At 38.6% G+C, this 14,850-nt stretch overlaps 1 protein-coding gene across 7 annotated transcripts in view; it reads right to left on the bottom strand.

Annotated features, from left to right (window-relative positions):
• LOC136770378 (voltage-dependent L-type calcium channel subunit beta-2) overlaps positions 1–14,850 on the bottom strand; it is a 125,722-nt gene that overhangs the window by 16,700 nt on the left and 94,172 nt on the right. For 5 of the 7 annotated variants that reach the window (XM_066723390.1, XM_066723392.1, XM_066723391.1 and 2 more), the window contains 4 exons: positions 4,081–4,203; positions 3,559–3,695; positions 2,829–2,905; positions 247–380 (listed from right to left, as the gene is read on the bottom strand). In XM_066723390.1, the coding sequence (XP_066579487.1) occupies positions 247–380; positions 2,829–2,905; positions 3,559–3,695; positions 4,081–4,203 (471 nt within the window). Of the gene's footprint in view, positions 1–74; positions 95–246; positions 381–2,828; positions 2,906–3,558; positions 3,696–4,080; positions 4,204–14,850 lie in introns of all 7 variants that reach the window. The other 2 variants (XM_066723394.1, XM_066723396.1) reach the window with 1 other exon arrangement.

The raw sequence follows: 14,850 nt of genomic DNA on the forward strand, positions 1-14,850 counted from the left end.
CAAAAGCAAAAAAACAAAACCAAGGAAAAAACCTCACTAACACCATCAAGCTTCTGCCACACATACGCACTTACCGATTTCTGCTTCTGCTTAGCTACAGTACGACGGAAGAGAAAGAGAATAACAAAGCATGCATGTTAATGGGTCGTTGCAGGACAAGGAGAGCAAACAGGACTAGGAGAGTGACGTTGAGTGACAGGAGGAAGCAGTGACGACGGACGAGAGGAGCTTGGATATGACCTTTACCTTCTTAAAGAAAGGCATTCTTTTTTCTTTTGATAGGGGAGACATGACACTGTTTGGACTGGCTTTAGGGGATCGATGGTTGACCGGAATCTCATTGTCTTCTGGATCTAAACCAGTGGCATCTATATCAATAGCTACATATAGACAGATAGGTCAACAGTTATAAAGGCGATAACGTCAATGAGGAAAAGAGCAACATCAATAGATGAACAAAATGATCGAAATTACAGTATATGCTGCAAAATACAAGTAAAAAAAAAAGAAATTAGAGATAGATAAATCATGTAAAAATTGACAAAGTACATTTGGCTGGAAATCCACATTAGATTTTGAAATATAAGCTGACAGTGAAGGTTAAATCAAAGTCATTATTTTATGAAGAGCATCCAGGTCCAATTAATACTAAAGCAAGGCACTGAGATCCTTAATGGTCTCATAGCTATCCCCTCAAAAATATCAAGCATTATTACTCAGTTTCAGGTAGAGAAATCAGGTGTTCAACCAAAGTGGTGCCGAGACATTTGCTTTTAATGGCGCAGAGGCATTTTAAATCATTCAAATCAATCATTCTTAGAAGGTGAGAAAGTAATGATGCAGTATCTGAAAAATAAGGAAACTGAAGTGTAAATGGGTAACCCTAAGACCATATAATAATCATAATAATCATAATCTGATAATCTTGTCTTTTGAGAAATATATATTGTTGAAGCAAGAAATTAACAGCATTCTTTCTTATTCTTGGACAAGGTAAGGAACCCCAAATTGGATATTATTTGAAAATTTACACAAAGATACAGTGAGGGAAAAAAGTATTTGATCCCCTGCTGATTTTGTACGTTTGCCAACTGACAAAGAAATGATCAGTCTATAATTTTAATGGTAGGTGTATTTTAACAGTGAGAGACAGAATAACAACAAAAAAATACAGAAAAACACATTTCAAAAAAGTTATAAATTGATTTGCATGTTAAAGAGGGAAATAAGTATTTGACCCCTTCGACTTAGTACTTGGTGGCAAAACCCTTGTTGGCAATCACAGAGGTCAGACGTTTCTTGTAGTTGGCCACCAGTTTGCACACATCTCAGGAGGGATTTTGTCCCACTCCTCTTTGCAGATCCTCTCCAAGTCATTAAGGTTTCGAGGCTGACGTTTGGCAACTCGAACCTTCAGCTCCCTCCACAGATTTTCTATGGGATTAAGGTCTGGAGACTGGCTAGGCCACTCCAGGACCTTAATGTGCTTCTTCTTGAGCCACTCCTTTGTTGCCTTGGCTGTGTGTTTTGGGTCATTGTCATGCTGAAATACCCATCCACGACCCATTTTCAATGCCCTGGCTGAGGGAAGGAGGTTCTCACCCAAGATTTGACGGTACATGGCCCCGTCCATCGTCCCTTTGATGCGGTGCAGTTGTCCTGTCCCCTCAGCAGAAAAACACCCCCAAAGCATAATGTTTCCTTGGACAGCTCTTTGGTCTTGGCCATGGTGGAGAGTTTGGAATCTGATTGATTGATTGCTTCTGTGGACAGGTGTCTTTTATACAGGTAACGAGTTGAGATTAGGAGCACTGCCTTTAAGAGAGTGGGAGCCAGAAATCTTGCGGATTGATAGGGGATCAAATACTTATTTCCCTCATTAACATGCAAATCAATTTATAACTTTTTTTAAATGTTTTGTTGTTGTTGTTGTCTCTCACTGTTAAAATACACCTACCATTAAAATTACAGACTGATCATTTCTTTGTCAGTGGGCAAACGTACAAAATCAGCAGGGGATCAAATACTTTTTTCCCTCACTGTATGTAAATAAAATATACAGCATGTCAAAATCTTATTGTGTCCCAACTTTAAGACTTACTAAGCGGTATCTTTTTAATTGCACAAACCTATACGGATTAAGATCTGCAATATTTTCTTAAATAACTGATATATTCTTTAGTAATCATCATAACTGACTATTATTATTATTATTATAATAACAAGTTATATCTTGTATATAATCTCTTTTTACTCTTTTTTCATCACTCTGTAGTTGACATTGAAATGACTTCAGTGCCACAACTCCCAGAAAAAATGCCCAATTATCTAGGTGTCCAGGCACCTGGGGACTCCAGGCCGGTGCCCACATTCTGTAACCTGGGCAGAGGCTTAAAAAACATGACACACTTGAGAGTTTGAGGCTATTCCTGTATTTAAATCAGGCTTGCAGCAATCAGATGACAACTCATCATTCTTTGTGCGTCCATATGTCACTTGCCATAAACTGAACATGACGTGGTGGTACACCGCTGGTTTTAAGTTATTATTGTAGCTTTAAAGATTATAAGGATTATAAGAACAGGAGGATTATTAAATGCTTAACTTAAAAAATACTATATTTGCTTATTGACACAAAACAGCAGATCAGTGGTGCATAACTGAGGAGAATTTTCAATACGTTTTCCTATTTCACAAAATCATTTAAGACATTTCTCATTAAAAGAGCTCTTTTGGTTTTCCAAAAAGTGATGCCATATAGCAGGGATTCATAAACACTTGCACTACGCTTCTCTCACCTGCAATGAAAAACACTCAGTTCTACGTACCAGAGGAAGGAGGAGTAGACTTCCTTGAGCTAGGAACTACTTCACCTAAACTGGTAGATGAGTTTCCTCCGGATTTACTGCAGTAAAAAACACAAAGAAACAGTAAATAAAATAAAAATACATTAAATAATCTGATTATTGTAAGAATAGATACCATATAAGTAAATATCTATACGTGACAAATCTTTGCGAACCTTCCTATTATTCACCTTTCTGTGAAGAGAAATGTTCGCAGATGCTGGTCAGGAAAATAAAATTAAAATGTTCAGTGCTGGCCTTTTGTTTCAGACTGTGGTCTATGGTAACAAAAATGTGAGCCTCAAACCATAGAGAGCTTTGTTCAACAACAGGGTATTTCAACTAATAAAGGGAGTGTTGGTACTACTGGCTAATTAACTTAATGTGGTCCAGTTTCTCTCAACTCTTTTCCCCCATAAACAGTGTAGGCTCTTCCTTAATCTTTTGACAACTAAATTAAACAACTGTGTATTTGAGAGAGGGTTTGCATTATGTAGAATCCTCTGTCAAACAAGAAACTACCATCGAGTATAGGAATGTAATTGGCAAATGGCCGATGGATGGAAGATTTGAATAATTACCCCCCATACGCAATTTCCAAACTATGAGTACTATGCTGTGATGGAAACCAATCACACTTTTTGAATGAATAAGACTGTGGTATAAGCACTGGTGCAGCCGGTTGTTTGTGGCGAGCACAAGGCTTTCATACCTGGAGGAGAATTTCCCTTGCTTCGCCCGTTGTTCGTGCTGTATTCTCATGTTCTCCAGCTTGACCGGACTTGGAATGAAACCTATTTCACAGCCTTCTTTTACCAGCCGCCCTATCCACCAGTCATTATTAAATTTCTAAAGGTCAGGAAGAAGAGAAAAATAAATGGAGAGAAAAATAAAATGCTTTCAAAATGTCTGTTGAAGAAGACAGGCCCTAATAAAAGGCTATGTAAGCTTTTTTTTAATGATTTTAATTTACAATTTTTTTCCAAAGTAACATCTTTTTAGACAGAGGAACTCCACTGAGGTTTCTGCGCTGAGATTTTTACTGGCATTTTAAACCATAATATTACCAGTCCCAGGTAAACACTTGGTGGTCTAGAATTCTTCACATCTTGACGTCTCAAACGCACAGCGACTATTTTTCAACCGGATCTATGCCAGCAGGTTCACTTTTAGTCTCTACACTACACAGGCACACTAATGAGTCACCTACCAACCATCGGCTGCTGTTACTCACCTCTTTGACATGAAGGAAATCTTTTGCTTCAAAAGAAATAGCCATGCCGGGGACAGGGACTTCATCGTCCTGAGCAGCGCTGTAGTTGACATTTGTGCGTACGGCGAATGCAACTGGTTTAGTCTGTCACGGAGAAAGACAGGAAAGTAAAAAGCAGAATTTTACACAATCTTCTGCAAGTCCACAGGGCTAGATAGAGGAAGAAGTAGTAAAGGAAATGATTCATGAAAGCGCAAGAGCAAGAGCCCCCCGAGGAAATCAATGAAAGAACAGCCCTGAGGTCAAACGGGACATTGTGATGGGGAAACCATTCCTTCAGGCACGTGAAAACCCACAGCCAGAATTAGCGGGAATATGAATTATAGGCTAGCTCCACTGAGAGTAAAGGACAACCATCATCATACCCGTCACAGCGGCACACTTGTTTTTCTTAAGTGGACGTCACCATTTGTGCCTGTCATTTACTATGCATTTTTTGTTGTTGTTGTTGCAACATTAGACTTGAAGGATGAAAATGGAGTTGGCTGCTATTTTCATAATATTGTGAAGTGTGTAAAAATAACAGCTCTCAGGGATGTTGCCAGGGCAAATTAAATGCTATGACTCACCCCATTCAGTTATCTCTTAAGTAATGAGCTAATTAATTCACTGCACACTCTTCCATATTCCCTCTGAAGGCAAAAGTCATACACTGTATAGGGCAAGTATGCTTCTGTATTAATCCTGACAAAGCCTTAGTGTACCCTACCTATATGTGCAAAATTAGTAATACGAGTTACTGAAGCATCCTAGAATTAATTTAGAAACCAGTTCCATCTTTAATGTAAGCAGTAGTACAGAAGAGAATTGAAATAATTAACATCTCAATAAATCTCAACTCGCTCAAATGTGGCCCAATTTCTTTTCCTGTGAATGCACCACTCACCTTAAATGTACTGAAACGTCACTCGTACCTGAAGAATTTGTAAATCCTGATAATTCTCTGCACTGGATGACATTTAAACACAAGATAAGAGGAATAGGAATGTGTGGAAATGCTGCTCTGTGATTGTCTGGTTTCTCATATGTAATTTATAATATAAAACCAAGGATTGATTAACAAGAGGGGAAGAAAAAGGTTTCATCTCATGTTTGTCTGTGGCCCCGACTATGAACCTTAACAAATTCTTTGAGACAACTCTTGATTAGATAATTAGGCAAACTGAACATAAGATTGTAACACCACTAACAACTATAACATGTATTTTGTGATTCAGCAATTTCTGCATACTGTGAACACACCCATGATTTTGTGAATACCCTTCCAAGTCCCATGGTCAAATGCACCATGTTACTGAAGACAGACTGACATCCCATAATCTGTCTAGTTCAATGCTTACATTGGCAAATGGGGCTTACAAAACCATCTCAGTCCCAGAACTACACCCAAGATATAAGTTTAACACAAGTCTGAACAATTCCCACAATGGTCACAAAGCTTTCAACGATCAGTCTGGCTCCAAAGATTTCAAACTTGACTTAACATACTCTAAGCATACTAAAATGTGTGTCAGAAAGCCAAGTAATTATTTCAGTACATTTAGCTGAATTTTGACACACTAAAAGGTGCCTATAGGAAATTGTATTGAATCACATGGTTTCATGATAAATTCAGCAGTTGCTGTAGGTGCCCTCTGCTGCGTAGTGCATTTCAAAGCAAAGACTCAACCATGAGCACCAAGGAGATTTCAAAGAAGGAGACTGATCAGAGAGGCTACCAAGAGGCCAATGGCAACGCTGTGAGAGATGCAGGCTTTTATGGCCAAGACTGGTGCATGTGCAATCCCTAGCACTCTACATATCTGGCTTGTATGGTAGGGTGTCAAGAAGGAAGCCATTACTCAAGAAAGCAGAAGCAAACACTCAGGAGATTCTGTAGCCACGTGGCAAGAAGTTTTGCGGTCTGACAAAACTAAAATTGAACTTTTGGCATAAATGTAAAGGGTTATGTTTGGAGCAAACTCAACACAGTGCATTACCCAAAAAACTATCTCCCAATCTCTACTATGAAGCATGGTGGTGGGAGCATCATGTTATGAGGATGAGTCTCATCGGCAGGGACTGGGGCACTGGGTCAGGACAGAGGGAAAATGGAGTAAAGTATAGAAAAGTCCCCTTGAGAAGAACCTGCTGCCCTCTGCAAGAGAGCTGAAACTGGGACAGAAGTTCACCTTTCAGCAGGAAAACGACCCAAAGCACACACCCAAAACTACACAGTTTTGTAAAGAAGAATTGTGAAAATATTGCCAAATCTAGGTGTATATTGATGTAAACCTCTGAAGTTAATTTATTTTTAAAACCAACCACTTCATGACTCCCTGTCTAAAAATTGCATTCCAGAACTGAGTGGCCATATAAAGATAATACATGTACCTGCACAGACACATTTGACTTTGTCACTTCATTAGCACACCTAGATTGAGAATAACAGTTTGTTTTCCAAACTGTCGCACTGATGAAGAAAGACAGTAGTAGGTGTAAGATGAATAATTAATGCCCATTTCACACCCCAAAAATCTCTCCGAGGCCATGTGGGATTTCATAAAGGAGAAAATAGAGCTCAAATTGCCTTCACTTGCAGTAAAAAACGTCTTTGCCAGCTTTACTGCTGACTATTTGTGAAACTCCCCCCGGGAAGTATTTGCCTGAGGTATAGTTTGCATTCAATCAGCTTTAGCTGTACTCTTCTGGAAATCCCTGGAGTGTTTTTCTCTGTGTGGATCAATGCTGGTGGAACTGTAACTGAAAGACAGAAAAATGGGAAGAGCTTAAAGCCTAACAGCGTGCATTTATTCCTATTGTCAGCAATGAAAAAGATCCTGTCTCTTGCACTTGCAGGCACTTTAAACACACTGTGTTGTTGCAATGCATTACACTCACCTAAAGGATTATTAGGAACACCTGTTCAATTTCTCATTAATGCAATTATCTAACCAACCAATCACATGGCAGTTGCTTCAATGCATTTAGGGGTGTGGTCCTGGTCAAGACAATCTCCTGAACTCCAAACTGAATGTCTGAATGGGAAAGAAAGGTGATTTAAGCAATTTTGAGCGTGGCATGGTTGTTGGTGCCAGACGGGCCGGTCTGAGTATTTCACAATCTGCTCAGTTACTGGGATTTTCACGCACAACCATTTCTAGGGTTTACAAAGAATGGTGTGAAAAGGGAAAAACATCCAGTATGCGGCAGTCCTGTGGGCGAAAATGCCTTGTTGATGCTAGAGGTCAGAGGAGAATGGGCCGACTGATTCAAGCTGATAGAAGAGCAACTTTGACTGAAATAACCACTCGTTACAACCGAGGTATGCAGCAAAGCATTTGTGAAGTCACAACACGTACAACCTTGAGGCGGATGGGCTACAACAGCAGAAGACCCCACCGGGTACCACTCATCTCCACTACAAATAGGACAAAGAGGCTACAATTTGCACAAGCTCACCAAAATTGGACAGTTGAAGACTGGAAAAATGTTGCCTGGTCTGATGAGTCTCGATTTCTGTTGAGACATTCAGATGGTAGAGTCAGAATTTGGCGTAAACAGAATGAGAACATGGATCCATCATGCCTTGTTACCACTGTGCAGGCTGGTGGTGGTGGTGTAATGGTGTGGGGGATGTTTTCTTGGCACACTTTAGGCCCCTTAGTGCCAGTTGGGCATCGTTTAAATGCCACGGCCTACCTGAGCATTGTTTCTGACCATGTCCATCCCTTTATGACCACCATGTACCCATCCTCTGATGGCTACTTCCAGCAGGATAATGCACCATGTCACAAAGGTCGAATCATTTCAAATTGGTTTCTTGAACATGACAATGAGTTCACTGTACTAAACTGGCCCCCACAGTCACCAGATCTCAACCCAATAGAGCATCTTTGGGATGTGGTGGAACGGGAGCTTCGTGCCCTGGATGTGCATCCCACAAATCTCCATCAACTGCAAGATGCTATCCTATCAATATGGGCCAACATTTCTAAAGAATGCTTTCAGCACCTTGTTGAATCAATGCCACGTAGAATTAAGGCAGTTCTGAAGGCGAAAGGGGGTCAAACACAGTATTAGTATGGTGTTCCTAATAATCCTTTAGGTGAGTGTATATGTTCTGGAAAAAGGATTTAGGGGCAAATATTTAAAAATGAGTCATGGGGAGAAAAAGAAATGAGGACAAGGTACTAAATAAACATTTGAGAAAAACGGTTTAAGAATTACATAAAATGTTCTATATTGCAGTAATCTTAATTCGATGTTTCTGGCATGCTGCCCGTATATGTCATCAGCATGTCCTCTCGTAGATCAGATTGCTTTGTCTGTAGTGTGTTAAGTCTGCTTTAAAATACGCATCAAGTAGCAAGTCATGCGTGTTTTGTTAAATGTCATCCTGTGTGCAAAAGTGTTGCTAAAAAAAAAAAAGCCAAACTAAATCCCCTCAAGGAAAAGTTAATTGGAGAAAAAGAAAACAAGCAATCATTTCCTGTATGAATGCAGGCTTCTAGAGACTTAATACAACTTTTGAGTACAACTTGAGAATATCACAGAATCACAGGATACATTTATCGATAAGTCAGTCAATGCCCTTACAATTAAAGTGGTTCGCAAGGGACATATAAAATCTGAAAGGGAGCTTTTTTTTTTTTTTTTTTTTTACTAGTTTTCACTTTTTTTTCTATGGAAATAATTATAATCAATGAATAATTAACAGGAGATACACAGCGACCTTATTGTATTAATAACGGCAAACAAATAAAGAAGACCCATAGAAATGTGTTATGAGCCTAAAGTGATATATTGATTATTTACATATACACTCCTACTAAAACATGAGTCCATATAAACCAATCATTTTAGGGCCTGCACTTGTTCCCCTTTAAGTGAAGGTAACTAATTTAATTAGAATGTTTCAATGGGATTTCACTGCTATCACAGCACAACAGCTGACATGACAGAGTATACATGCGGTCCCTACAAGCAGACACCAAGATTGCCGATAAACAGGTCTTGACTGGTCTGTGCATCCAGTCACTGAAGATAACCCACTATACCAGCTTCCACCTGATCTATAATGTGGGGAGATTAGAGGTGAGCATTTCAATCCACCTAGTTCGCTGCTATCAGAGGAAAAGACTCTTCAAATGACAACTCAACGCAAAATGTTACTCTGAAGCGTTTAAAAGAGTTGACAGCTTGGATAGCTTTGCCGGACAAAGGTTAAATGATCAGCCACTGCATTTTATTTTCAAGCAGGAAGCTGTCTACACAGACTTATTCTTAATTCGAATACCAAGGCACCATTTTTCAGCATGCACAGTATTTTATAATAACCTTGTCAAAGCATTTTAGCCAGAGTGGATATTATGAACTCTCAATGGTGGGAGACTGCAGTAAACTTGTTAAAAGCCTTAGTATGTTAGCCTGGCTTATATAACTATAGGTATGGGGTGTGATATTGACCCTAGAGAGGAGAGACTGCAGACTAATATGCAGTCCTCACTGGTAGAACCTGTGCTTGTTGAAAAAGTCAGACACATAACTACAGATGATTTTGTATTGTAGTAGACATTACATATATTTTTATTTCTCCCCATGACTCAATATATATATTCATTTTTCAAAATATCTATGTAAAAAACAGGGTTCTGGTTCCCACCAAAAGGGGATACCACTTATTGATTTTGAAAGTAACACAATTTAAAAGTTACTTTCCAATGGAAACGCATTTACATCTAAATCTGGCATTACTGTTGCACAATTGAGTACCCACAATCAAAATAATGACTAAAAGCTGATAACAGCTTCTTTATGGCCAAGTATCCATCTGTCATATTTATGTTCTGTTGCTTGCCATTATTGAAACAGTACATGTTTATCTCGTCAATTAATAATAAATCACAAGTGCAGCATTGGGAATAGTGAACAATAAGCGGCTTGCTCTCTTGGGGAGATAAGATAGATATCACTTGTTTTATAACCTTCTGACCGCTTTATACTTGAGTTAAAATACAAAACACCACTTTGTAGGTCTGGTTCGTATTTTGGGCTGCATAAACCTTTCCTTCAGGGTGGTCACGTTAGTGGGATGAGTGTTTCTGATGCCTGGTTTTACAGTGTTTATGTAATTCTGGCTGAACATCGTTTTGCTCTCCTATTATTATTCTAGCCAACCGCAATGTCACTTTCTGATGTCACCAGTCTTTCTATACAGTTACGCCAAATAGGTCAGCTTTACAAAGATGACAAATAAATAAGACTCATGATCAATTAAATTCAAATCACACTTATGGGTCAAAGCCACTCAATCTGTTGTTCTCATACAGCACATTTATGCAGAGGAGACATCTGTGAAGTGAGTACGACTTCATAGAATTGCCCAGTGAATGAATTTTGGCAGCAGCAGTTCCAGTTCCTCCTGGATTTTATTGCTTAATTAGGCTTTTCTTTTCTTGATGAACTATGACTGGTGCTCCGGCTCGAATCGCTTATTTATGAAAAGCACTGCACGCCAAACAGCATGTAGAGCACTTCTTAAAGGAGTAATGAAAGTAAATGGCATGAGGATGGCAACGGTGGATGTAGCTCTGAATAGCTTATGGCTGTAACTCGAGTGCAGAATTAGAGTTTCCCGCAGTTATAATCGGGTCAAAAACTGTTCAGAAAAAAGTACGCAAAAAATGAACCTATAATAAAAGTGCCCTTGCTCTCGCCCCACACCCCATTTGCTCCACCCAGCCCCCCATTGCCAATTGACCAGAGGATCCCCTGACTGACACTCAGTGTAGCCCTTAGGATTTTAACCTAAAAGTTGTTTGGATGGCAAGGGTGAAAAAAACGATGGGCTGGGGAATCTTCTGTCCACTAGCTGCAAAAGTGTACTGAGCTCCTGCTGTACTCACGTTGACATTTAATCTTCAATGATTGTGGGTGGCATTGAAAAAGGAAACGATCTGCCCAGCAGGCACATGTCTAGAAGTGGGCACATGTGCAGCCGCTGCTCCCCCAGAGCCCAGCTGCATAAAGCCTTTCCAGCACTTAGCAGCCTTCTAGCGCCAAACAGATCTCAGATGGTTCCTTTCTACTTTCTGGCAAACAAATATCAAGACAGAATCATTCATTTTTGATCACACAGTGCCCAGCTATTCAGATGGTTGAAAGGGGAGATATTTGTATTGGTATTTGTATGTATTTAGCTGCCACCTACAAGCTCTTTTTGAAACTGACTTGGGGGTCAGCAGTGAGGTGGGTTGAATTTCAAAAGCAAAATATGAAAAAAAAGGGGAAATACTGGGCATCCAAAAATGATGTTTATATAAAACCGAAAATAACTGAGAACGGAACTCAAATCTAGATCACATGATCACCCTAGCAGAGCACCAGCCTCTGCTGCACATGATTTTGTGTTTCACAGATACTCTAATATTCTAAAAAATGGAAGATTTTCAAGGCTAAACTAATTAATTAAGGTTTATTTTTTAGAACACACACAATCTTAAAAAGAACCGTCAGTCAGGATAACACAATGTTCATAGAGTCATTTAAATGCTGAATTTAGTATTATTGTTCTTTAAAACTTGAAAGTACAACCCAGTACCACTATAATTTGAATTTAATAAAAAAAGGTGAATTACAGAATTCAGGTGATAATTAAAACGAAAAATTCAAAATCTTGTCAGTCTTTTTTATTATTATTCAGTGTTTTATTGAGGACAAATTCTATTAATTAAATTTGTATTTTAAATAAAATGTTCTCCTATATTATATTCTAGGGAAATATTTGAACACACACAGGAGAACATATCTTGACAATATATCATCTGCATCGCCTGAAACAAACCAAATTCCCAGTACAGATTAATAATACACAGTGTTTCGGCAAATCACTAACAAGGGGATTTTAAAATGATTACTCACAAACCAGTCTAGTCAAAACAGCTCTATGCCTCGCAAAATCAACCTCTCTCCAGAGATAAGGCTATTTTTACAGCTCCTATTTATAATGTATAATAGTGGGGCTAATCCATGTTAGGTTATCTCCAATATACTAATCTTTTTAATTAGTGACTGAGTGCAACCTTTGCTGCCAAACCTCCATCATTTAATAATATACAACAATGATAGCAGCTTGTACCACAGCACACCCAGTTCAGCTTCCGGTGAATCAGATGTAAAGCAGCTAGGGATTCACTTCAGGCTAAACCTAATTCCTCATCTTTAGCCCTGTCTTGTTTGTTTGCTTTCAATTTTACCCTGAAGGTGCAAAGCTTATACTACACGACATACTGTTAACATGAGAAACAGGCCTTTAACCCCAGGTTTATACTGGCTTTTCACACTGACGGCCCCTTACGATCCTGTTACTTTGAAAGGCAGGTTTAAATGAACACCAGGGGATGTATTTAACGAATTTGGATGTACTTGATTCAGACCTTGTTCTTGACTATGAAAACCCTTAATAAGGTGTCAAATAAGTGTAGCCAACTTAATATCCAAAGATTAGGTTCACATATTGCATTAGTTTATTTTATTCATTGTTTATGGTTTATTTATTTGATTATTTTTGTTGTTGGTTTATCAAGCTGTACAGCGCTCTGCCGCTACTCTGCGAAGGGTGCTATACAAAATGAAAATGGATTGATTGATTGATATACCATAACAGAATGTGTACCATTATCCAACTTGAGTTTGTAGTAACACATTTTGACATAGTTAGCCACTGTCCTAATGCATATATAGGTTTTGGGCCATATTAACATATTTGTATATTTACAAATTTACAGTTTATTGTTACCTTGCCAGCAGTAAAGGTCTCCCCTTAGATGTGGAGTAGACATAAATTGGGGATTTCATGTTAAAAGTGACATGTGACTTCCTTTAACTAAAATACAGCAAAGCGAAAGCAGCTGTTAGGATCGCGTTTCACCACATGTAAAGAAAAATGACAGCACACAAACAAACCACATATTTGTTTACTATTTAAAATGAATACCAATATTACTACAATTGTGGAGTGCTGTAATGATTTGAAATGCAAAATGTTAGCAAATTTAGAAGAGACTACTTTTTGGCAGACTAGCCATTACTGTAAAAGTAAGCTGAATATTAATATAGGAATCTTTAATTCTGGTAGATTGTGTATTTGCACCTTAGTTTTCCTGACGGGAAGGAATGGTCCAAATCTTTTCCGCTTCTTGATGTTTAATATTGCTTTTGGTTACATTGCATTCCCATTTGAACTTAGGCTTCTCACAACAGGAAAGGATCCTGTTGAAAATCAGCTAGTGGCAGTTATATGTTGAAATGACTATTCCTTGTGTGAATAAAAATAAACCTATCAAAAACACAATTATCATGGCAAGTTACCCTCACGCTTTCTTGAGTGAATCATCTCTTTATCATCATTTTGCAATCATATTCGTTTGGAAATTGATAAACACACAGATCTGAATGTAACTGGGTCCCCCCCACTTTCTCGCTATGTCCCTTCGCTGAGCCCCTCCAGTAAATGATGGGAGAAATTAAGTCTCCTACTCTGCCAACTGAGGTAGGAACACTGTTTTGTTGTGCGGAAATCCAATTTAAGGAGTCAAGGTCTACTAGCTCTATCCCGGTAAACTGTTATGGCAGCTGTGCTTGAGGTCATGAATATTACATAACATCTGGCCATGCTGCCTTCCCAGTATCTCATTCCCATAGCAACCTCTCTCTAGCACTCTCTCTCCCCGACCAGCTGTGCAGCACTAGCGATGAGCACTAGGATCATACTGTAAAGTGTCCCCCCAAAATCCGCTTTGAACAAATCTGGACTGTCATCCATTTAAAAAAGAAAAGAAATGAAAAGAGGAAGAGAAAGCGATAGCTGAGAGAATAAGACACCTTTAAATTGACATTACACTGACTAGCAGAGAAAGTCTGTGACAATCCACTCAGCGTAACATTCCTGGTGGGAAATGATCTGACATCCCATTCTCTTAGCAAAGGAATGCTTGTCGTTTGGTGCCAGTGTCCTTTACTTTTGAATTCTCGATTTATAATTGAATGCATCTTTTTCCTACCTTCTTTTCAGTCCCCCTCACAAAAAAATATTTAAAATACCCCTAAAGAGGATTTTTGTATATAAGAGAGGGTCACAGAGTTCAGAGTCTAATACAGAAGTCAACCTAGTGCCCATTTCTGTTGCTGCTACATTACGTGCCTATTGAGTACAAGGCACTGTATTCTGGGCAGCTTTGTTCCTTGCATATCCTTGTCTTTTGCAGGTAGCCTCTAACTGATGATGAGGAAAAAAAGACAAACATCATATTATTGTCTAGAGAGTAATAATTTGTTGAAAGTTGAGGCGCTTGATTGTTTTATTTTCATTTTTTTTAATGGTCTAACTGCAAAAGACAAAGCATAAGGGAGAAAATAATCTAGTATACCGAGACTTGAGTGTGCATGGATTAAATATGCCGTATACAGAAGACCGTGACATGTATTGTTTTGCACCAAACCAAAGAAGGTAAAGACTCTTCAAAAAAGGCTGAATGTATAAGGTGGACACTGCACTCTTGGTCACAAAATCATAGTTAGTATGACCACATTAAATAAATATTTAAAACCAATTGTAATCCAACACAAAAACTAAATCTGTAAATTAAAAAATAAACTTTATTGTGGATTATAAATTTGTAAATCTTTTTTTTTTTCTTAATTTAGAAAGTTAATTTAGGATTAGGATTAGGATGTTTAGGTTTTGCTACA

The sequence above is a fragment of the Amia ocellicauda genome, chromosome 2 (genome assembly GCF_036373705.1).
Source record: "Amia ocellicauda isolate fAmiCal2 chromosome 2, fAmiCal2.hap1, whole genome shotgun sequence".
In the NCBI taxonomy this organism is placed as follows: Eukaryota; Metazoa; Chordata; class Actinopteri; order Amiiformes; family Amiidae; genus Amia; species Amia ocellicauda.